The 21,826-nt window shown below is 40.7% G+C and overlaps 1 protein-coding gene across 2 annotated transcripts in view; it reads left to right on the top strand.

Moving 5' to 3' along the window:
- Window positions 1-20,475, top strand: part of itgb2 (integrin, beta 2) — a 50,483-nt gene extending 30,008 nt beyond the window's left edge. For both annotated transcript variants that reach the window (XM_080037814.1, XM_080037813.1), the window contains exons 12-16: window positions 1,344-1,576; window positions 2,479-2,698; window positions 2,797-3,011; window positions 13,173-13,339; window positions 20,079-20,475. In XM_080037814.1, coding sequence (XP_079893940.1) covers window positions 1,344-1,576; window positions 2,479-2,698; window positions 2,797-3,011; window positions 13,173-13,339; window positions 20,079-20,144 — 901 coding nt within the window. In that variant the 3' untranslated portion in view covers window positions 20,145-20,475. The remainder of the gene's footprint in view (window positions 1-1,343; window positions 1,577-2,478; window positions 2,699-2,796; window positions 3,012-13,172; window positions 13,340-20,078) is intronic.
- The last annotated feature ends 1,351 nt before the right edge of the window (window positions 20,476-21,826 follow it).

Genomic DNA, 21,826 nt, shown 5'->3' with positions numbered 1-21,826 from the left:
AGATGAACCTTTACCAAAGTGATGGAAAGGCTAAAGTTTGGAGAAAGAAAGAATCTGCTCATGATCCCAAACATACAGGCTCATCTGTCAAACACGGTGGAGGCAATGTCATGGCTTGGGCTTGCATGGCTTCTTCTTGGATGGGCTCATTAATTCATTGATGATGTAACACATGATGGCAACAGCTAAATGAACTCAGAAGTTTACACAAACATTTTGTCTGCCAATTTAAAGAAAGATGCAACCAAACTGATTGGAAGATCCTTCATAATGCAGCAAGATAATGACCCAAAACACACTGCAAAAACAACAAAGGAGTTAATCAGGGTCAAGAAATGGAAGGTTTTAGACTGGTCAAGTCTATCTCCAGTGTTAAACCCTATAGAGAATGCATTTTACCTGCTAAAGAGGAGACTGAAGAGAGTAAACAAACAGCAACTGAATAAGGCTGCGGTGAAAGCCTGGAAAAGCATCAAAAAGGAGGATTCAAAAGTTTGGCTTGATGCAGTTGTTGCAAGCGAAGGCTTTGCAACAAAATATTAAGTCTTATTCACTTTAATTTATTTTAAGTCTATCTGTTCCAATACTTTTGCTCACCTCAAAATGTGGTGTTCCTTTACAAATAATGCTATCTTCTAAGTTGTGTATCAGATCCAGATGTGAATACCTAGAAATGAAAGCTGAAATGTTGATCTATTGTCTCATATTCATATTTTGGTGTCAAACCCAAATGTTTCCAGTCTACAGCAAAAATAAAGGAATTGGCCTAACTGTTCCAATAATTTTGGAGGGGACTGTATATCTGTGTTTTTCTAATGACTGAGCTTTATTTTGTTGTCTTGCCATTGAGTGTCGCTGATTCCCCGAGTCAGGAAAACCTTGCTACGCATGGTGGAAAGTTGGCGTGGAAATACGCACACCTTTCCGCAAAGAATCTTTCTATAAATAACCAAGTTTGCAGTGAAAATTTATTACGCATGTTTCACCCCGGTTGACGCAAGGTTTTTGTGTGCGAGGCCCCTTGTCCCCACTTCAATTGAATTAAATATTTTCTTTACAGTTTTAAAAACATTGTGAAGGAGTTGAACTTCTGATATACTTCTGTATTAAAACAGTTTAAAGCACTTCAAATAAGGCCTAACTGAAAACAAATATGGAAACATCTATTCAAAAAATGGGTTTTGGCTTATCAAATGGATCAAAGAAAACCTGTATCATAAAATGCATAGAATGATGTTGGTGAAAAGGGATGAAGATGCTTTATTGTGTTTTGCTACAGTTGATCGTTTCTCTGCTAATATTGTTTTATGTTATATTGATTTTTCTCTACTCTTCCTTACCAGCTGCAATGAAGGCTTTGTTGGTCAGTTCTGCGAATGTTCCATTGGTAATAAAGACGAGAGTTCCATGCGCGCCTCCTGTCAGAGGCAGAATGGCACAGACTGTGAGGGCAGAGGAGACTGTGTTTGTGGGCGGTGCCAGTGCCACATCACAGAGAGTGGTAGCAGTTACCATGGGGACTTCTGTGAATGTGATGATGAACACTGTGAGAAGTTCCAGAATAAATTATGTGGAGGTATGGTTTCAGTAATTTTCAAATGCAACAGCAAAATGTTACAGCTAAAGAACTGACTTTTCCCATTATGGTCTAACAGATTAAAGTATTTCTTTCCAAAACAGAGTCTGTATCCTTAAGACCTAAAACATGGGTTAAATGTATTTTATAACTTGATAAAAAATATGGAAAACATATTCCTTGCTCTTCTTTACACCAGTTATTGCGATTGCCCTAGCTTGCCCCGACTGGACTGGAGATATAACATGGAGGCTGCCTACAGGACTTGATTTGATTTGATTTGATTTATTAGGATCCCCATTAGCAACACACCGGAGTGAGAGCTAGTCTTCCTGGGGTCCGAAACATACAATATAGACAACAGACAATCACTTGTTTGACATTATGTCAAACCGAAATAGACATATAATAACAACAGTAATAAACAACACTATGATTTAAAAACATCAGAATTACAGATATAACAAAAGAAAAGAAAATATACGAAGGAGGGGACAAAGTGGACTTCATGAGGAAGCTTAGCTCCTTCAATGTGTTCAGCAACATGTTTCATATCTTCTACCAGTCTGATGTTGAAAGTGCAGTTTTCTTTGCAGCCATCTGTTGGTGCAGCAGCATCAGAACCAGTGACTAAGAAAGACAGACACTACACAGCCTACTGGACAGACAGACAGGCACTACACAGTCTACTGAACAGACAGACAGACAGACACTACACAGTATACTGGCCAGACAGCACAGTCTTTTAGTAGGAGGCTCCTTCAGCCTTACTGTAATAAGGACCAGTACTGACATTGTTTTCCTCCCTCTCTCTCTCTCTCTCTCTCTCTCTCTCTCTCTCTCTCTCTCTCTCTCTCTCTCTCTCTCTCTCTCTCTCTCTATCTATCTATCTCAACTTGTAGGTAACGGTAAGTGCAACTGTGGCAGATGTGAATGCTTCCCAGGCTACGAGGGCTCTGCCTGTCAGTGTAAGGTGTCTGAGGAGGGGTGTCGAACCTTAAACAACACGGTGTGCTTCGGCAGAGGTAGCTGCAAGTGTAACCGCTGTGAGTGCAAGGAGGGATACCAGCGTCCACGCTGCCAGACATGCCTAGGATGCCCTGACCCTTGCCAGATTAAATTGTAAGCATTCTAAACTACTGATCTAGGCTACAAAAACTACTTTCCAGTAGTAACTAACTGATGTAAGTGCTAACTGTTTCTATACATTTTGTTTTCAGGAACTGCATTGAATGCCTCGGCTTCGACTTAGGTCCGTTAAAAAAAAACTGCAGTGTGGCTTGCAGCAAGAGCATTTTTTCTGAGATGGTTGACCAGTTCACCATATCAAGCAAGCAATGCCAGCAGAAGGACTCAGAGGGCTGCTGGATCAAATTTAAGCTGGACCAGTTGATTGGAGAGGATAACTACAAAGCTGAGATTCTGAATCACAGAGGTAAGCTGCTGATGAAAAACAGGAAATATTTCAAGGTGACAGATTTCAAGCAATAGTTAAAAAAATTGAGTTCTAAACTTTTTGGCTCACTCTCCGGCTCAAGAAAAGGCGACAGAAACCATCCCTTCAGTGTGTGCATGTTTGATGAAGCAATGGGTAAAAACTCTCATCCAGGTTACCTTAGCTCAAACACTTGTAGTCAAGGGAAGCATTATGCCTCAAACACACTGGCCTCGAAGCGCCGAGCTGCGCGAGCCGAAGATCTTTTGGTTGACCACTCATGGAGCAAATCTCCCCGCGCCTGTCTGCTCTGAAAGCGCTGGTTTTACCAGGTCCATGTGTTAGGGCGCACTCACACTAGGCAAGTTTGCCTGTTCCGTGCTGCAGGAAGATTCAGCACGAATAAATGTAGCCTGGACAGTCTCATATTTGTGCAGCACACTGTTTATTATTAATATAACGGCCCGTCATCAGACCATACGTACCGGATGGTTTTATACGATCGCTCCATCAAGTAATCCAAGTCAGAACTTTTTGTATGGGCAGAGATTGTTTTTTTAAGTGTCTTTATAAAGTTTCTTGTTAAACCTTAGTGTAGGCTACTGTTTCCTTATCACCGGGCCGCGGAGTCCCGGTGTTGTTTTGGGTTCGTCTCCACCGCCATGCGTAAAGGCAGTATTATGACAGCTGACGGGAGGAAAAACAAAAAAAATCATCTGACAAACGTGAGTAAACACGAAAACCTTTTTGCTTTGCTTTCTGCGCTCACCTATTTAGCTCTCTCCCTCTTTTATTAGCCCACACCTAGGCCTACACACGTTAATTCTCACACATTTTATGAAGCTACAAGTTCAAGTGGTGGGCAATTCTGGTGCCGACTAGTAAGGCAGCGGACGTTAACGGACTATGCATCCTTAATAAATTCACGTCAGGAACGCCGCCTGTGCGCTTGCTTGTGCGCGTGTCATCTCATTAGCATCTGTACTTTGGCCACGGCACACCTCTCCCAATTGTGCCGTGGCCAAGGGGATGTTCCGTGCTGGAATACGGATGGCGTGGTCACACTAGCCAAACGTTCTAGACTTTAGTATGCAAATGAGCTTGGGCACGGGGCCGCGGCCCTAGTGTGAGTGGCCCCTTAGTAACAACCTCATTAATATACAATGTAGTAAATAGAAATATATACAGGTATTTGTAACTGCTGTGCATGTGTGTCCACAGTACACCCGTGGGTGCTAGTTGTGATATTTCTTATCAGTTAATTTTTCTCACCGTCTCCCTGTGCAAGTTGTAGGAGAGGAGGAGAGCCCCTGCTCTTTCCCTATATTCAATGAACACATATAAACCTTAATAACGTGTTTGTTTATCCAGTTTAATGGGGATTCTAATGTGGTTTCTCTCCAATTCGCTCGCGGCTCGCAGATAAAATAGAGCAGACACCTAAACGATCGGCTGGTGTGATCTGTCAAGAGGGGCACCAAATGAAACTGCCCCAGCTCACAGGCGCTTCGAGGCAATCGGTTCGCTTCTGCGTCCAGTGTGTTTGAGGCGTTAGCCTGCCTCTACTGACAGTCAAAAGAAAAACTTGCAAACAGTGAAGTTAGTTTGAAGAGACAAAAGGAGTATCTGATGAATGTTTGTTGAATATTCAACTTCAAACTAACTTCCCCACGGTGTCGGATTACATTACCCTAGTTTCCTTCCATTATGTATTTGATTCTAAAATGACAGAAATTGTAAAAATCTAAAGCCCGACATAATGTGGTAAATAAACAAGTCTCAATAACCACATAGGAGCATTTAGTGACGCTGTGAAGTTTTTATTTTGATTGTCAGCAGAGGCAGGATAACGCTACCTTTGACTACCAGGGTAAACTGGTACATAACCCTAGCTGGGTGCTACCAGCTAAGGTAACCTGGAAGAGCGACCTTTGCACATTTCTATATCAAAAATGCAGGTGCTGTTTAATGGCTCATTTATGCTCTACGTTACATACGCATACGGATACGGACAGAGCCTTCTGTCCGTACTCTGCGTACATTACGTCCGTATTTCTGCACGTATCCTGCATGCTTGCGGATGCGTACCAAACTGACAGAACGGAGCATTACTACCGAAGATCACGGGGCGCACAGCCAACAGATCACTTTCACTTACTGTACATTTGTTTACAAACACAAACGAAAGACATAATACTTTAGAAAATGTCTTAACTTTTGAGGAGAGGTTTTTGTGAGTTGGTACGGAATTACATACACATTTATCTATCTACAGTCCCCTCCATAAGTATTGGAACAGTGAGGCCAATTCCTTTATTTTTGCTGTAGACTGGAAACATTTGGGTTTGACACCAAAAGATGAATATGAGACAATAGCTCAACATTTCAGCTTTCATTTCCAGGTATTCACATCTGGATCTGATACACAACTGAGAACATATAATTTTTTGAAAAGGAACACCACATTTTTAGGCAAGCAAAAGTATTGGAACAGATAGACTTTAAAAAAATTAAAGTGAATAAACCATAATATTTTGTCGCAAATACTTTGCTTGCAATAACTGCATCAAGCCTGTGATCCATTGACATCACAAAACGTTTGCATTCTTCTTTTGTGATGCTTTTCCAGGCTTTCACTGCAGCCTCATTCAGTTGCTGCTTGTTTTGGGGGGTTACTACCATCGGTCTCCTCTTTAACAGGTAAAATGCATGCTCTGTAGGGTGGTAGGATGGCCTAGAGGAAAAGGTGGCCGACCAGTAACCATGAGGTCGCTGGTTCGATCCCCGGCACCGGACAGGAGGGTGTTAGTTGTAAAACTAGCAGAGGCTGGTATTGCGTCTACGGTGCCCACCATCTCTACCATTGTGTCCTTGAGCAAGACACTTAACCCCAAAACTGCTCCAGGGGCGCTGTACTGCGGCTGACCCTGCGCTCTGACCCCCTCCGAAGTGTGGTAACTTGAGAGGGGATATGCGAAAAGACAAATTTCAATGTGCCTCGTGTACAACTGACAAATAAAGATAACTTAACTTAACTATAGCGTTTAAGTCTGGAGATTGACTTGGCTAGTCTAAAACCTTCCATTTCTTGCCCCTGATGAACTCCTTTGTTGTTTTAGCAGTTTTTTTGGATCATTATCTTGCTTCATGATGGAGCATCTTCCAATCAGTTTTGTTGCATCTTTCTTTAAATTGGCAGACCGAATGTTTCTGTAGACTTCTAAGTTCATTTTGCTGTTGCCATCATGTGTTACTGTGTTGTTGTCAAGATGAACCTTTACCAAAGTGATGGAAAGGCTAAAGTTTGGAGAAAGAAAGGATCTAATTATGACCCCAAGCATACAAGCTCATCTGTGAGAAACGGTGGAGGCAATGTCATGGCTTGGGCTTGCATGGCATCTTCTCGGATGGGCTCATTATTCTTCATTGATGATGTAACACATGATGGCAACAGCTAAATGAACTCAGAAGTTTAAAGAAACATTTTGTCTGACAATTTAAGGAAAGATGCAACCAAACTGATTGGAAGATCCTTCATAATGCAGCAAGATAATGACCCAAAACACAACAAAGTAGTTAATCAGGGGCAAGAAGTGAAAGGTTTTAGACTGGCTAAGTCAATCTCCAGACTTAAACGCTATAGAGCATGCATTTTACCTGCTAAAGAGGAGACTTAAGAGAGTAACCCCCTAACACAAACAGCAACTGAATGAGGCTGCGGTGAAAGCCTGGAAAAGCATCACAAAAGAAGAATGCAAAAGTTTGGTGATGTCAATGGGTCACAGGTTTGATGCGGTTATTGCAAGCAAAGGATTTGCGACAAAATTGTATGTTTTATTCACTTTAATTTATTTAAAGTCTATCTGTTCCAATACTTCTGCTCGCCTAAAAATGTGGTGTTCCTTTACAAATAATGCTATCTTCTCAGTTGTGTATCGGATCCAGATGTGAATACCTGGAAATTAAAGCTGAAATGTTGATCTATTGTCTCATATTCATCTTTTGGTGTCAAACCCAAATGTTTCCAGTCTACAGCAAAAATAAAGGAATTGGCCTCACTGTTCCGATACTTATGGAGGGGACTGTATGTGGGACATACAACTACAACAGAGCAGCATGAGCGGGGATCGCACGGGGAAGAATGTCAGCTAGACGGCAGGCAATGTGCCGGAGGTCCGTGCGAGACTAGTTAATTTGACATGTTGTGATTAATGTCCTCACAGACCCCCGCTGTCTATAATACAGCCTCTAGTTTAGCCTCTTACATCGCTACGGTAGTAGGCCTATATCGTAAAGCTGTTTCTTCCATGGACCTATTATAAAATATTTATTCCAGTTAATTCACTGTTTGACTCTTCTTCTTCCTATTTGAGTAACATTTGACTCTGAGTGGCGCTGCTGCCCGCTAATGGTTGATTTGCGTAATGTCGATTCCAACATAAAGGACGCATGGAAGTATGAGGGCAGTGACGGATATAACGTTGTAAATGTACGTCTCTATTTACGCACGGAATTGGAGCATAAATGAGCCTTAAGGGATGGTTTCTGTTGCCTTTTCATAAGCTAGGGAGTAAGGTAAAAAGCTAGCAATAAAATGTTGAACCTTTAAGAATAATTTCAGTACTAAATAAAGTTATAAGAACTCATCCTGAAGCTAAGATAAATCCAAAATGATAAACTATAGATAATACAGCAAATGTGTGTATGTTTGCTGACGTTTGTATCCCTGGTAGCAATGTGGCTCTATGTATGGCAAACTTAGCTGCTAGTTTGTCGGATGGTCAAACACTTTGGTCCAGACTGAAATGTCTCTTAAAAGACTTTGAAAAGACTAAAGTCTGACACCCTCTCACATCTAAAGAAAATCAACCCACACCTGAAGTCATAACTCTCTGATAAATCTGTCTGTGACTAAAAACTCAAAGACAGGGGATCTTTATTGAAAGACTTCAACTAGATTCCTTTTTAGATTAATTAAAGCAGCTACGAGTAACATTTAAATATCTTTTAAAGGTGAAGTAAGCGGTTTATTTATGTTAATATAAGTGTAAAATCGCTCTTTATTCATACAGTGATCACTTACATAATGTGCGCGTTTCATAAAGCCGATCTCTCAGTCAGCTGCTTTGCATGTAATTGGTGAATAAACTTATTGTAGTATCCCGAAATTTTTATCCAATCAGAAGAGAGACCGCTACAAACCGACACTCGTCTCAGTCATATATAGTATATACACTCCATGGTCTCACTGCCGGTGCACGCCAGAGCAACAGATGGGTGTATGCGCCTACAATGGCGGAGCAGGTAAAAATCCTTCCCAATGTCTGTTTTTGATGGTTTTTATCATGTTTGTTTATCACACTTATGGATCTGAGACAATGCTAGATAACTTGCTGCTTGAAGACTGCAGTGCATTAATGTGGTGACGTAGGGACGAGCGAGGGGACTGCTAACTGCAGTAACTGACAGGAAGTTAGCTAAAAGAACCATTCTGCTTACAGCACCTTTAAAAAGCCTAATGTTTCCTCTGATAATCATAAATTACCTTTAACAGCAAACGAGACCATCAGTGCAAAGAAACACTTTTTTATATAGTTTTTATTACTGCATTTGGTCTGGTCGCACACCCAGTCCGACTTTCGGTTCGCGCACAATCGTATTGGTCGCAACACCACATTTTTAGGCGAGCAGAAGTATTGGAACAGATAGACTTTAAATAAATTAAAGTGAATAAAACATACTATTTTGTCGCAAATCCTTTGCTTGCAATAACCGCATCAAGCCTGTGACCCATTGACATCACCAAACTTTTGCATTCTTCTTTTGTGATGCTTTTCCAGGCTTTCACCGCAGCCTCATTCAGTTGCTGTTTGTGTTAGGGGGTTACTCTCTTAAGTCTCCTCTTTAGCAGGTAAAATGCATGCTCTATAGCGTTTAAGTCTGGAGATTGACTTAGCCAGTCTAAAACCTTTCACTTCTTGCCCCTGATTAACTACTTTGTTGTGTTTTGGGTCATTATCTTGCTGCCTGATGGAGGATCTTCCAATCAGTTTGGTTGTATCTTTCCTTAAATTGTCAGACAAAATGTTTCTGTAAACTTCTGAGTTCATTTAGCTGTTGCCATCATGTGTTACATCATCTATGAAGAATAATGAGCCCATCCGAGAAGATGCCATGCAAGCCCAAGCCATGACATTGCCTCCACCGTTTCTCACAGATGAGCTTGTATGCTTGGGGTCATAAGTAGATCCTTTCTTTCTCCAAACTTTAGCCTTTCCATCACTTTGGTAAAGGTTCATCTTGACATCAACACAGTAACACATGATGGCAACAGCAAAATGAACTTAGAAGTCTACAGAAACATTCGGTCTGCCAATTTAAAGAAAGATGCAACAAAACTGATTGGAAGATGCTCCATCATGAAGCAAGATAATCAGTGTTTCCCGCACGTTCACTCCGCAGCGGCGGAGTGAACGTGCGCCGCTTCTATAAAAATTAGGGCTGTCAAGCGATTAAAAAAATTAATCTAATTAATTACAGGCTCTGTGATTAATTGATCTAAATTAATCGCATACTTATATGACACTTTTATACCTGTTTATAAACAACTGTAGGCCTATAGGCTACCGTTCGTCTGTCTGTCTCTCTCGCTCTCTCTCGCTCTCCCCGTCTCTCATAACTTCTGTCTCCTCTAAAAAAAACAAGCAGGCTAAATTACGACTGTCTATCTCCCCCAACAGACAACGCTGCACTGCCACAGTTGCGGTGCGCATAGCCTATACCGACTCATTCACCGTCCTACTCACAGCCAAAAATATTGACACACACACACACACACACACACACACACACACACACACACATGAAGGAGGAAAAAAGACAGGCATATGCTAGGAAGAGTGAGAGGGGGCGGGTGTCGATCGCAGCTTGCAAACAAAAGTGAGCACCCACTAAATCAATAAAGCACAGAGTAGACACTGCGGAGAATAACATAAGACGTATTCCTACCTTCATGTTTATGTGCCCGGAGCAGCCCATTACACATCCATAGAGCCCTCTCTATGCTTCTTTCTTTACTCTTTAATCCCGTGCGGGCCGTGTGCGCAAGCTACAGGTACAGCTCCGCTATCGTCTCAACTCTTTTGCACCGGGTCAAAGGGCACTATAGAGGTGCGATTAATCTGCGTTCATTTTTTTAATCGCGTTAATTTTTCTGTGATTAATTAATCGAAATTAACGTGTTAATTTGACAGCCCTAATAAAAATCCTTCTCCTCCGCATTTTCTATTTTTTTTTTTGTACGTAGCTCCTTTTAGAAAATGGGCAGCGCGTAACGTAAATTGCGCAGCACGCGGCACATCATCACGTAGCCAACATCTAAGAAGAAGAATCACCTAACAGCGAGTGTGGCAGTTGTTGGCAGTAGTAGCCTACACGGTTGCAAAGTTACATTGATTCCAGCAGCGAGTGAAGCGGAAGAGCGAAGTGTAGCGGAGGAAACTGGTGTATGTAGCTTACCGCGCTGATTTGCTTGTATCACTGGTTTCACTTCAGAGGTGTCGGCCAGAACACCACTCATGGCCAAAAACGTCAGATTATAAGCATGAGACTAGGAGAGGAGGAGTTGGGTTTATCCGCTCTTTATTTTCTTCTCTTTCACAGACACAGCAGCACACAGATCGCGGGAAAAGAATAAAGGGTTTAACTCCGCTCCTGATGAGACGTTGGAACAGCTGTTATTGCGACCCACGAATCGCAGCCGTTAAAACATGCATAAAACTATAACTTAGAACAGCAATCTTACACCCAGTATTAAACACTGTAACCTATAACTTTGAGGCCTTTTTGAGAGAGAGAGAGAGAGAGAGAGAGAGAGAGAGAGAGAGAGAGAGAGAGAGAGAGAGAGAGAGAGAGAGAGTTAGGGATTTATGCTAATCGCCTGTAAGTATGTGGTCATTAGCATAAATGCAGGGAAAAAGCCTATGGACTTTTTAAAAGATTATGAATAGTTTCTATTATGTTTAATTTATATTTATTTTAGAATTTTCTCATCACTTTTTGACTCCCAAGACTAAGAAGAAGTGGTTTAAGCAATAACAAGCTTAATCAATGTTCCTTTTTGTGTTATATCAATAAATAATTGTGAGATATTTTTAGCTTTTTTACTGTCTAATTTTTTTAAATTAATTTCCTACATTCAAACGACATCACTGCAGCACACATATTCTTATAGTCCAGGTTGTGGCCCAAATAAATGATAGCTTGACAGCTATGCATTATAGGGGTGATGAATGCAATCTTAAAAAGAGAATAAATCCAGGCAAACCAAAACTTTTCAAAAATGGCTTAGGGCTCAGAGGTTAAAAGGCTGGTACAAGCTCTTAAGGGATGCACTGTGCACAATGTATATATACATAGTTAAATAATATATATTACATTTGCAGATGAGTCTAAAAAGCTGGGTGAAAAAGAAAGGCAGACGGGGACAATGGAGTAAAGCAAATTAGGGAAGCAAACTTTCAAGCTAATGAGAATTTTCATTCGGATTTGAATGCATAATGCTAGGTGATATTATTTGAACATTACAAATACATGTATATAGGGTAATTTGAAGGAAACAAATAAGATTTCTAGCATTTCTTACTTGTTGTTTAAGTGCTCAAGTTTATTACAGAAAATACAGGTAGACCAAGTAAGGGAGGAAAGAGAAGTGACAGAGAAGCAAGGAGAACAAGAGAGAGATGGTGCAGTGGTAGATCCTGAGAGGTGTTTTGCCCATGATTGCAGGAGATTTCATTTTTGAACAATGTGTCTTGTGTAAAAAACAGTGTGTAGTGTTTTGAAAGAAGTGTGTTGGAGAATTTCAAACACAGTGCAAAGTAGGGTTGGTGCTTGTGTTTTGGGCATGGTCACCAAAGTTAGAGGTTGTGATGCTTTGCTAGCAACCACTTTTTGTGTTTAAGCATTAGGCAAACATCTGTAAATAAATTGTGCAAATTATTTTTGCGTTGTGGCATTTTTTGTTTAAATATGAATTTCTATACAAAAATGTCAAAATCTGTAAATGAAGACACAAAAGGCAAAGTTACAACACCAATAATCCTATCTACAGTAATACACAGGACTGTGTGAATAGGATTTAAGTGTATATTCTCCTCTCAAAGTGCACCAGATTCATGGATTCCAATGTACAGGGTACAAAAAAAAATCGGCCGGGGGGGCATGCCCCCGGACCCCCCTACAGGGTTCGGGGACCACAGCATCGCTGCTGAAAAAAATCCTGCGGGAAACACTGGATAATGATCCAAAAAAACTGCTAAAACAACAAAGGAGTTCATCAGGGGCAAGAAATGGAAGGTTTTAGACTAGCCAAGTCAATCTCCAGACTTAAACGCTATAGAGCATGCATTTTACCTGCTAAAGAGGAGACCGATGGAAGTAACCCCCCAAAACAAGCAGCAACTGAATGAGGCTGCGGTGAAAGCCTGGAAAAGCATCACAAAAGAAGAATGCAAACGTTTTGTGATGTCAATGGATCACAGGCTTGATGCAGTTATTGCAAGCAAAGTATTTGCGACAAAATATTATGGTTTATTCACTTTAATTTATTTAAAGTCTATCTGTTCCAATACTTTTGCTTGCCTAAAAATGTGGTGTTCCTTTTCAAAAAATTATATGTTCTCAGTTGTGTATCAGATCCAGATGTGAATACCTGGAAATGAAAGCTGAAATGTTGAGCTATTGTCTCATATTCATCTTTTGGTGTCAAACCCAAATGTTTCCAGTCTACAGCAAAAATAAAGGAATTGGCCTCACTGTTCCGATACTTATGGAGGGGACTGTATAAACAAGTATATGCCCTTATCATATAATGAAATACCTGATCACGTTATAAACTGCAAACACGATTGTGATTATTGAATAAAAAACAAACATGACTGAGTTTACGGGCGCGTGCCACAACTCCAGGAAGACTCGATAATTCATTCCGACATAGTATGTGGAATAAAATTGCCATGACAATTTTCTTCCACATTCATGGTCCCTAAAGGACTTAAGTTATCCTCTGACCTTTCCTCTAGGCCTACTGCCCATTACAATGTTGACATTAGTTGCTTTGACCAAGCTATCAACTTCACCAATTCATCCCTCTTCCTACAGACTGTCCAGAACCACCCAGCGTCACAGCTATTATTGCAGGTTCTATTGCGTCAGTGGCTCTCATCGGCATCCTGTTGCTGATGCTGATCAAGTTATTCATCTACATGAAGGATCTGAAGGAGTTCAGGAAATTTGAAAATGAAAAGAAAAAATCCAAATGGGCAGAGGTAAGACAATTGTTTTGAATGCAATTTTTTTAATTAAACTTCTTATAAAATAATCGCAACATTTGTCGAATCGTTGGATTGAATGTTTATTTTTTCCCCCTTTTGGGTAAAGTCTCAGGAGCAGTACATAAACAAAGTGTGGGGGGAGTTGTGCCAGTGGGGAAGTAGTGCCACCCCTTGTTTCTAGAAAACCATAGAAGAAATTGGAAATGTGACCACATATTTAAGAAGAGCCATCCATTTGACTCAACCTGTAAAGAAGTGAGACACATGGAATAAGATATAAGCACATTTAAGCTAAAAAAAACAGTGTTTTGCCTTTCATAGTAAAATTTCCATGATCACGATTTTTTGATTATTGTGTCTGAACAGGTATAGACACGTTTGAAAACATTTGACACATGTTTTAGTGCTTTAGTATGCTACACTTTGAGTCTATACATTTAGCACGATGTCAGCCCTAAACTGCTGCATCATGCTAATTATCCAAAATTAGACAGTCTGAAGACAATAGGCTGGCTGTAGATAATAGGCTGGCTGTAGGTGTGGAATACACACGGTACGTGGAGAGGGGGGAATTTGAATGTTTCTAAAAGCAGACACTGTTAAAAACTGCAAAAGTTTGCAATGTTTCTTATTGCCGATATAAGCATTCTATCATTTGAGTCCGGAGATATATCATATGCAATATTTGCCATTACACTCCACACTTTTTTTGTAGGCCTAAACAGAAACCCTGAGAAAAAGGTAAAACTCAAATCAAAATGTAGAAAATATATATGGGACCAAATTAATGTGAAAGTAAAACAATAGCATAGCAACCTTAAAATGTTAAAGTGACAGATGATCTGTGAGCAGGCCCGGATTAAGTGGAAAGATTACACTAGGCATAGCGCATTTTTTCGGGCCCCCTCCAAACGGATACTTTATGATTTGGTGAAAGACCTACATACATTTGAACTGCCACAAGATTGTTATGCTCATTTATTTATTTATGTATTTTCATGCACCTTTCAGGCTTTGTTTCACTGTTTACGCAAATTGTTGTACTGTAACAATAGTTGAAAGCATAGCCCTATATATTTTAGGGATTCACCGAAAATTCGGCCACCGAAATGGCAAAATAAATCATGTTCAGTTACCAAATATTGACGAACTACTGACGAAATATTTGTTTAAGAGTTGCGCGTTTGTAAACGGGAGTAAAGAGAAACGTAACCGTGTATGCGAGTTCACGTCTGTTCGTGAGCTCACTGCAGAAGCAGTTCTGTAAGGTGCGTGTAGAGTCCGGTGTGGGAGCAATCGGCATACAGTTAAAACACTCGTCCAATACTGATCCAAACACAAAAGCCTTGCACGAGCAAAGCAGCGATTCACATGGTGAAACCTGACATTGAACTCTGTGGTGGGTTACGGCGAAATTCACAGTCCATCAGTCATTGTTGTTTCTGGTTTTCTGCTGGTGTTGTCCAGCCATGGCTCGTGGGCTGATGGCTTCTCAGTTATGGCTCTGGTTTTTGCAGATAGAAGCTGGTTGCACCGGGCAAGAGGTGACAGACTGCCACAGTCGATCCAGCACTTCCTTCAGATCAGGGTTTGTGTTGCTGGGGTTTTTCATCTGAAATGAAAAAGCACAATAGGGAGGGTCTTAGTTTTGCAAGCATTACCATTTAAAACCGGTCTTCTTAAAGGGGGCAAGGCAGTGATGCAAATGAAAGCATTGTAGTGACTGTCCATACAATGGCCCTCATTTATCAACCGTGCGTAGACCAGAAAAATGGGTGTACGTACATTTCCACGCAAATCTCGGCATTTATCAATATGGACTTGAGCGTAGGATATGCTCAAATCCCACGGCAGCTCTCAGCTCGTGTACGCAACTTTGTAAACAGCATGGACTCGCATTGCAGGCTGTGCCGGGTAGCCGATTACTTTGTTGGACAATTATTAGAAGGTAATACAAATGCAGTGTTTGCTCAGACCGAAATAAAGATATTAATCACTTAAAATTGTGCAGCTTATGGTGTGCAACTGAGTAGGAGAGCTGATTCAATAGTGCGCACACCGGCCACATAGGAGCGCTGCATGGGACTGCGTAAGGGCAGTTATCTTCGACTTGGAGCAGCTGGGGGGACACTGAGGCACTGGGGCTGCATTCATTCAAAATGTTAGCCTAAGTATTAAATATGTAGTAGGCCTACACTGCTCTTTATGATAAAAAATACACGGCACAACATTCAACTTAACATTTTATTTATTTGACGCACTTTTTAGATGTTAGTTCCTCTTTTAATGTGTCATTGATCGCTTAAGCGAGCGATTTATTTCCACCGTTAACCGGCACGTTTCGGCTTGTTTTTCTGATCTGCTGGTGGAACAGGACAGTGGGCGCTCTCACAGCTGATCGTTGCCGGGTCGGCTTGTGCAGCTGACGGCCGGGCTGACCACTCGTGCTGTCATACAGTAAAACGCAAAATGTGTTATTTTTAGTTTTTAAAACCCTTTTGAGTAGTGCTATCTAAAAGGGCCAATACATTCTAATCATTCAAATCTCTGCAGACCTGTATTTATTTTATGGGGACCATTACCGGACAGTTGGTGCGTCTGTTTCTCCTCTACCACTTACACTCAAAAAATATATAAACGCAACACTTTTGTTTTTGCTCCCATTTTTCATGAGATGGACTTAAAGATCTAAAATTCATTCCAGATACACAATATTACCATTTATCTCAAACATTGTTCACAAATCTGTCTAAATGTGTGATAGTGAGCACTTCTGCTTTGCTGAGATAATCCATCCCACCTCACAGGTGTGCCACATCAAGATGCTGATCTGACATCATGATTAGTGCACAGGTGTGCCTTAGACTGTCCACAATAAAAGGCCACTCTGAAATGTGCATTTTTTTGCTTTATTGGGGGTCTGGGGACTCAGAACCAGTCAGTATCTGGTGTGACCACCATTTGCCTCATGCAGTGCAACACATCTTCTTTGCATAGAGTCAATCAGATTGTCAATTGTGGCCTATGGAATGTTGGTCCACCCCTCTTGAATGGCTGTGCGAAGTTGCTGGATATTAGTGGGAAGTGGTGCACGCTGTCGTATACGCCGGTCAAGCACATCCCAAACATGCTCAATGGGTGACATGTCCGGTGAGTATGCTGGCCATGCAAGAACTGGGACATTTTCAGCTTCCAAGAATTGTGTACAGATCCTTGCAACATGGGGCCGTGCATTATCTTGCTGAAATGTGAGGTGATGTTCATGGATGTATGGCACAACAATGGGCCTCAGGATCTCATCACGGTATCTCTGTGCATTCAAAATGCCATCAATAAAATGCACCTGTGTTCTTCGTCCATAACAGATGCCTGCCCATACCATGGGCCACTCGATCCACAACATTGACATCAGCAAAGCGCTCACCCACACGACGCCACACACGCTGTCTGCCATCTGCCCTGAACAATGTAAACCGATATTCATCCGTGAAGAGAACACCTCTCCAACGTGCCAGACGCCATCGAATGTGAGCATTTGCCCACTCAAGTCTGTTACGGCGACGAGCTGGAGTGAGGTCAAGACCCCGATGAGGACGACGAGCATGCAGTTGAGCTTCCCTGAGACGGTTTCTGACAGTTTGTGCAGAAATTGTTTGGTTATGCAAACCAATTGTTTCAGCAGCTGTCTCAGTGGCTGGTCTCAGACGATCTTGGAGGTGAACCTGCTGGATGTGGAGGTCCTGGGCTGGTGTGGTTACACGTGGTCTGCGGTTGTGAGGCCGGTTGGATGTACTGCCATATTCTCTGAAACGCCTTTGAAGACGGCTTATGGTGGAGAAATGAACATTCAATGCACGAGCAACAGATCTGGTTGACATTCCTGCTGTCAGCATGCCAATTGCACGCTCCCTCAATGCTCTATGGCATTTTGCTGTGAGACAAAACTGCACATTTCAGGGTGGCCTTTTATTGTGGACAGTCTAAGGCACACCTGTGCACTAATCATGATGTCAGATCAGCATCTTGATGTGGCACACCTGTGAGGTGGGATGGATTATCTCAGCAAAGCAGAAGTGCTCACTATCACACATTTAGACAGATTTGTGAACAATGTTTGAGAGAAATGGTAATATTGTGTATCTGGAATGAATTTTAGATCTTTAAGTCCATCTCATGAAAAATGGGAGCAAAAACAAAAGTGTTGCGTTTATATTTTTGTATATTATGCCCGCACCCTCAGTTGGTTGCATTTCAGAACAGCAACACGCTTTTTTTAGTGGCGATTTTTGAGTCAGACCACTTTTTCTTCATCTATGTAAAGAAATGGCGACATATAATTGTATGCTGTTTTATAGCATTTGAGCGATAGTAGCCGACTGATGTAAACCTAAAATGCAACATCCTCAGCTGGAGATCGTTTGTCAACACCAACGCTGTTGACCGCAGCAGTTATTTCCTTCATAACTGCTGCCTTCTGTCGTTCTTTGATGCCGCTTGTAATGCTCCGAAATTAAACAATTTTTTTTCTACTTTCGCTGTTATTCTGTCAATTTGTACTTCAGAGAAGTTCCTCTTCTGTGCCGTAATGCGCATATCCATGTCGTAAAACCTCTGGGCGAGGCCGCTAAACTGAGAAAATATAGGGGCGTGATACCATCGTTTTCAGCCGCCGCATTTATCAATAATGGCCTGGCGTACGCTGAGATTGGCGAGAAACGACTGTTTGATAAATCCCACGCGATACCTGGCGTAGGGAGGTATTTGCGCCAGAATCTGCACCAGTTTCCACGCAAGTTTGATAAATGAGGGCCAATAAGTGGGCCGTCAGTGGCATGGCCAGTTATTTGTGTGATTTGCAAAGTTAAGAGAGACACAGGTGGGGGCCAGGAGGCATTATCATCTAGCTGAGTGTCAAAGAGATGTAAAGTGATTAGTCGGCTCGACTCAGAAAAGGTGATTCAAACGAAAATAACATTCCTATACAGGCCCTATTAATGTCTGGCGTAGAAAAGTTGAAGGAATATGTCAGGGCATATAACCGAGCTCAAATAGGGAAAGTAGAGTATACTTCAAAGTATGTCAAAGCCAAAAGAAACAACAATGTTGTCTTAGTGAAATAAACAATGTTTGCTTACCTTTTGTTTGCAGTCAGTCATCAAGGGAAACATAACCATAATTACTTACCGAAAGTACCTGCAAAGCCTACAATGTTACCTGTGGTTAAACATCAACAAGGTTGTAGCAAAATGTTGAGTATGTGTTTTCAAAGTGAGCATCGTAGAATACAATAAAATATTGCAAAGTTAGTTGTGTTAAAATTAGTTGTGTTAGTATTAAGGAATGCGCAGAAGGTGGGAAACAGTAAAAAGAAGCATAAAAGAAACACGTTTCGGAATAAAATTAGGTTAGCATATTTCCACTGTCCTTCTCATACATTGTGGAGATGAACTCATGCCCAGCACACAAGAGGCTGTCAGAGAGCTATCAGTGGAAACGTTGGTGTGTGGGTAATTTGCTTGTTCGGTTTGACTTTTGCGACTTCAAGCAAAGATAAAACACAATATATCCCACTGTCAACAGACCAAACCAGCCAAAATGTAGTTCCTAACAAAATGCCAAGTTGCATGAACACGATTGTTCAAAGGAGAAATAATTGAAAAGCATACCTGCAGGAGGAAAATTAGTGCAAGCATCCAAAACAGTTTTTTATACAGGAGGAAAATCAGCAATCAGCAATTCTATTCAATTGCTTTTAAATGTTTGTTGTTGTTTTGTTTTGTTTGTAAACTTGCCCCTGTAAAGCACTTTGAATGGCCTTGTGTCTGAACTGTGCCATATAAATAAACCTGCACTGCCTTGTCTGGCCTTGCATGTTTTAAAGGCTTTGATGGCCGTTCAAAACAGTGAGTGGGCAATCAGTAGTCAGTGTGGTGTGCTACTGTGATGCAAGGCTATAGTGATACATGGGGGAGAGACATTTACATCAAAACTGCTGCTGCAATGGTCAGTGGGCTAAGAAATAAAATAAAAGATTCATGGCTAAAAAGTTGTACTCATCCTAAAGGGACAACTATGGAATATGTGTCAAATATATATTTGTTCCCCTTAACACTATAACACAACATTAGCGCAATCTCGGAAGGAAAAGTAATGCTTGGTGAAATGCTAACGAGAGCTTAGCTAAGCTTTTTGTTTAGGCTTTGTTCGCTATGCAGCGCTGCTATTGCCCGTCAACGGTAACCGCATGGCTTGAATCATGGGAATACCCAGTCAATACTGGATATATTATATGAACACAAAAGAATATCATTATTGGATCTTGTATGAATTTATAAGTCCCCGAAAAAGATGCATGTTACGGGATTAATTGAAAAACTCTATAGGTTACGATGGCACAGAGGCTAGCTGTGTTAAATGTGTTTTTTGATGGTCTGTTTTTCTAGAACAAATATTCAAATACTTGCTCGGAAAACCAAAGAGTATTCGATCCTGTAAAATGGTTTTCGGGACAGCCCTACAATCAAGTTGATCTCAATACTTAATGTGTAGCCTACAGTCCTTCTCATACATTGTGGAGATGAACTCATGCCCAGCACACAAGAGGCTGTCAGAGAGCTATCAGTGGAAACGTTTGTGTGTGGGTAATTTGCTTGTTCGGTTTGACTTTTGCGACTTCAAGCAAAGATAATAAAAGATAAACATAAAAGTATCATTGGGTTTTCTCTGTTGGCAGGCTGATAACCCATTGTTCCAGAACGCCACCACTACTGTGACCAACCCTACCTTCACTGGGGAGTGAGGGCTACCACTCCAGCACATGGACCATTCTATATCTCTGCTGTATACCAGTTATGCCTGGATGTTGGGAGGGTATCGTTTGTCGTGTTTATGAGATATTCGTATGTTCATTCACAGATTTATTTACTGGCATTAATGTTGATTTGCTTAATTCATTCATTATCAATTACTGCCATTCTATGTCTTAAAATGGTTAGAGTTGAGTTGTATTTCTTTTAGAGGTGGGCATAGATTAATTTTTTTTAATCTAGATTAATCTAGATTAATTTTGAAATTAATCTAGATTAATCTAGATTAAAATGGCTCATTTGAATTCATTCATAATATGTGTGTGCTCCTAAATAATGACTCAAAGTAAGTCTTTGAGAACGTGTTTCTCAAGCCAGGTGGCGCATCAGACCAGGGGCTCATCTCCTGTTTCCAACATGCATCACAAACTGCTTGAGGAAGCTGTTCTACTATGATAATTGGTGATGAAAATAAATAATGTTCAACAAGATGTACTTGTGTTTACAAACTGTTTATTCAGTTAAACATGAACTTTGAACTGTAGGCCATAAGAGGTAACGATGAATTGTTTAGGGCTGCAACTAACGATTATTTCAATAATCGATTAATCGGTCGATTATTTTTTCGATTAATCGATGAATCGGATAAAAAAAATAAACATTTGTAAATGCTGCATCTTTATTCAAAAACTGAACATTACTTCAAATTCACAGTGCACACTGAAGTGTCAAAACACCAGGTTATTGCTCCAACGTCCCGGAACTATTAAAAGTAATATTAAATGATAAAAAATTAATAATAAACTTAACTGGGATAACACAAAAAAAAACATACAATGTATGATATACATTTATACAGTATAAGGGATGTCCATGGTAAACCAGTCAACCGATAATATTTTTAACCGGTAAATACTAACGGTTAAAAAAATTAAATCATCTTAATTTCTCTCAGATGACAGGAGAGTTAATTTGTATTGATATTGATACCATTTTCAAGACTCCTTAACGATCCAAGTCTTTATTGATATCAAAATTGATAATTTTCTATTATTTTGTTGAAATAGAACTTGTATTATTGCTTTAATTGCTGATATGATCATAGCTCTAGATAGGACATTAAACAGGTCATAATTCCATCTTTACTATCTATTTTATCTTGCTGGGAAAACAAGTTTCGCCAAAATCTCAAATTTCTTTTTTTTTGTGTTGCATTTGAACACATCAATCATATTACTGAGCCGGCCTGAACACATCACAGTTGACATGTTTGCTACTTTTTTTAAGCTAACTAGCTTTATATCCTTCCGATTTTAACATGGATTTAAAATCTGGATCACTATTTTTAACTGACGGGACTTTCTACACCGTTCGGTTGTATGATTACTGCCGCTGCATTGAATGACTGTTGATGCGCCGATGCCGATTCTCCGAGCACGTCTGCACACCGTCTGCAGCAGCAGCTGACAGAGTTTTTTTGGACTAGACGGATACTGAGTTGATGGAGTTTTTTTTAACCCAAAGAAAGCAAAGGTACAACACTTTTATATAGGCCTGCAGTCCAGTGTTAGATATGACCAAAATACAAGCTGTGGCCGCTCACACTATAGCTTTCCCGCACGTGAAGCGAGCCTTCACGTGCGGAAGGGGGTTCACCCCGACGGCGAACAGCATC

The sequence above is a fragment of the Ammodytes marinus genome (genome assembly GCF_949987685.1).
Source record: "Ammodytes marinus genome assembly, chromosome: 12".
Lineage (NCBI taxonomy): Eukaryota > Metazoa > Chordata > Actinopteri > Uranoscopiformes > Ammodytidae > Ammodytes > Ammodytes marinus.
This window is presented reverse-complemented; position numbering and strand designations above follow the sequence as displayed.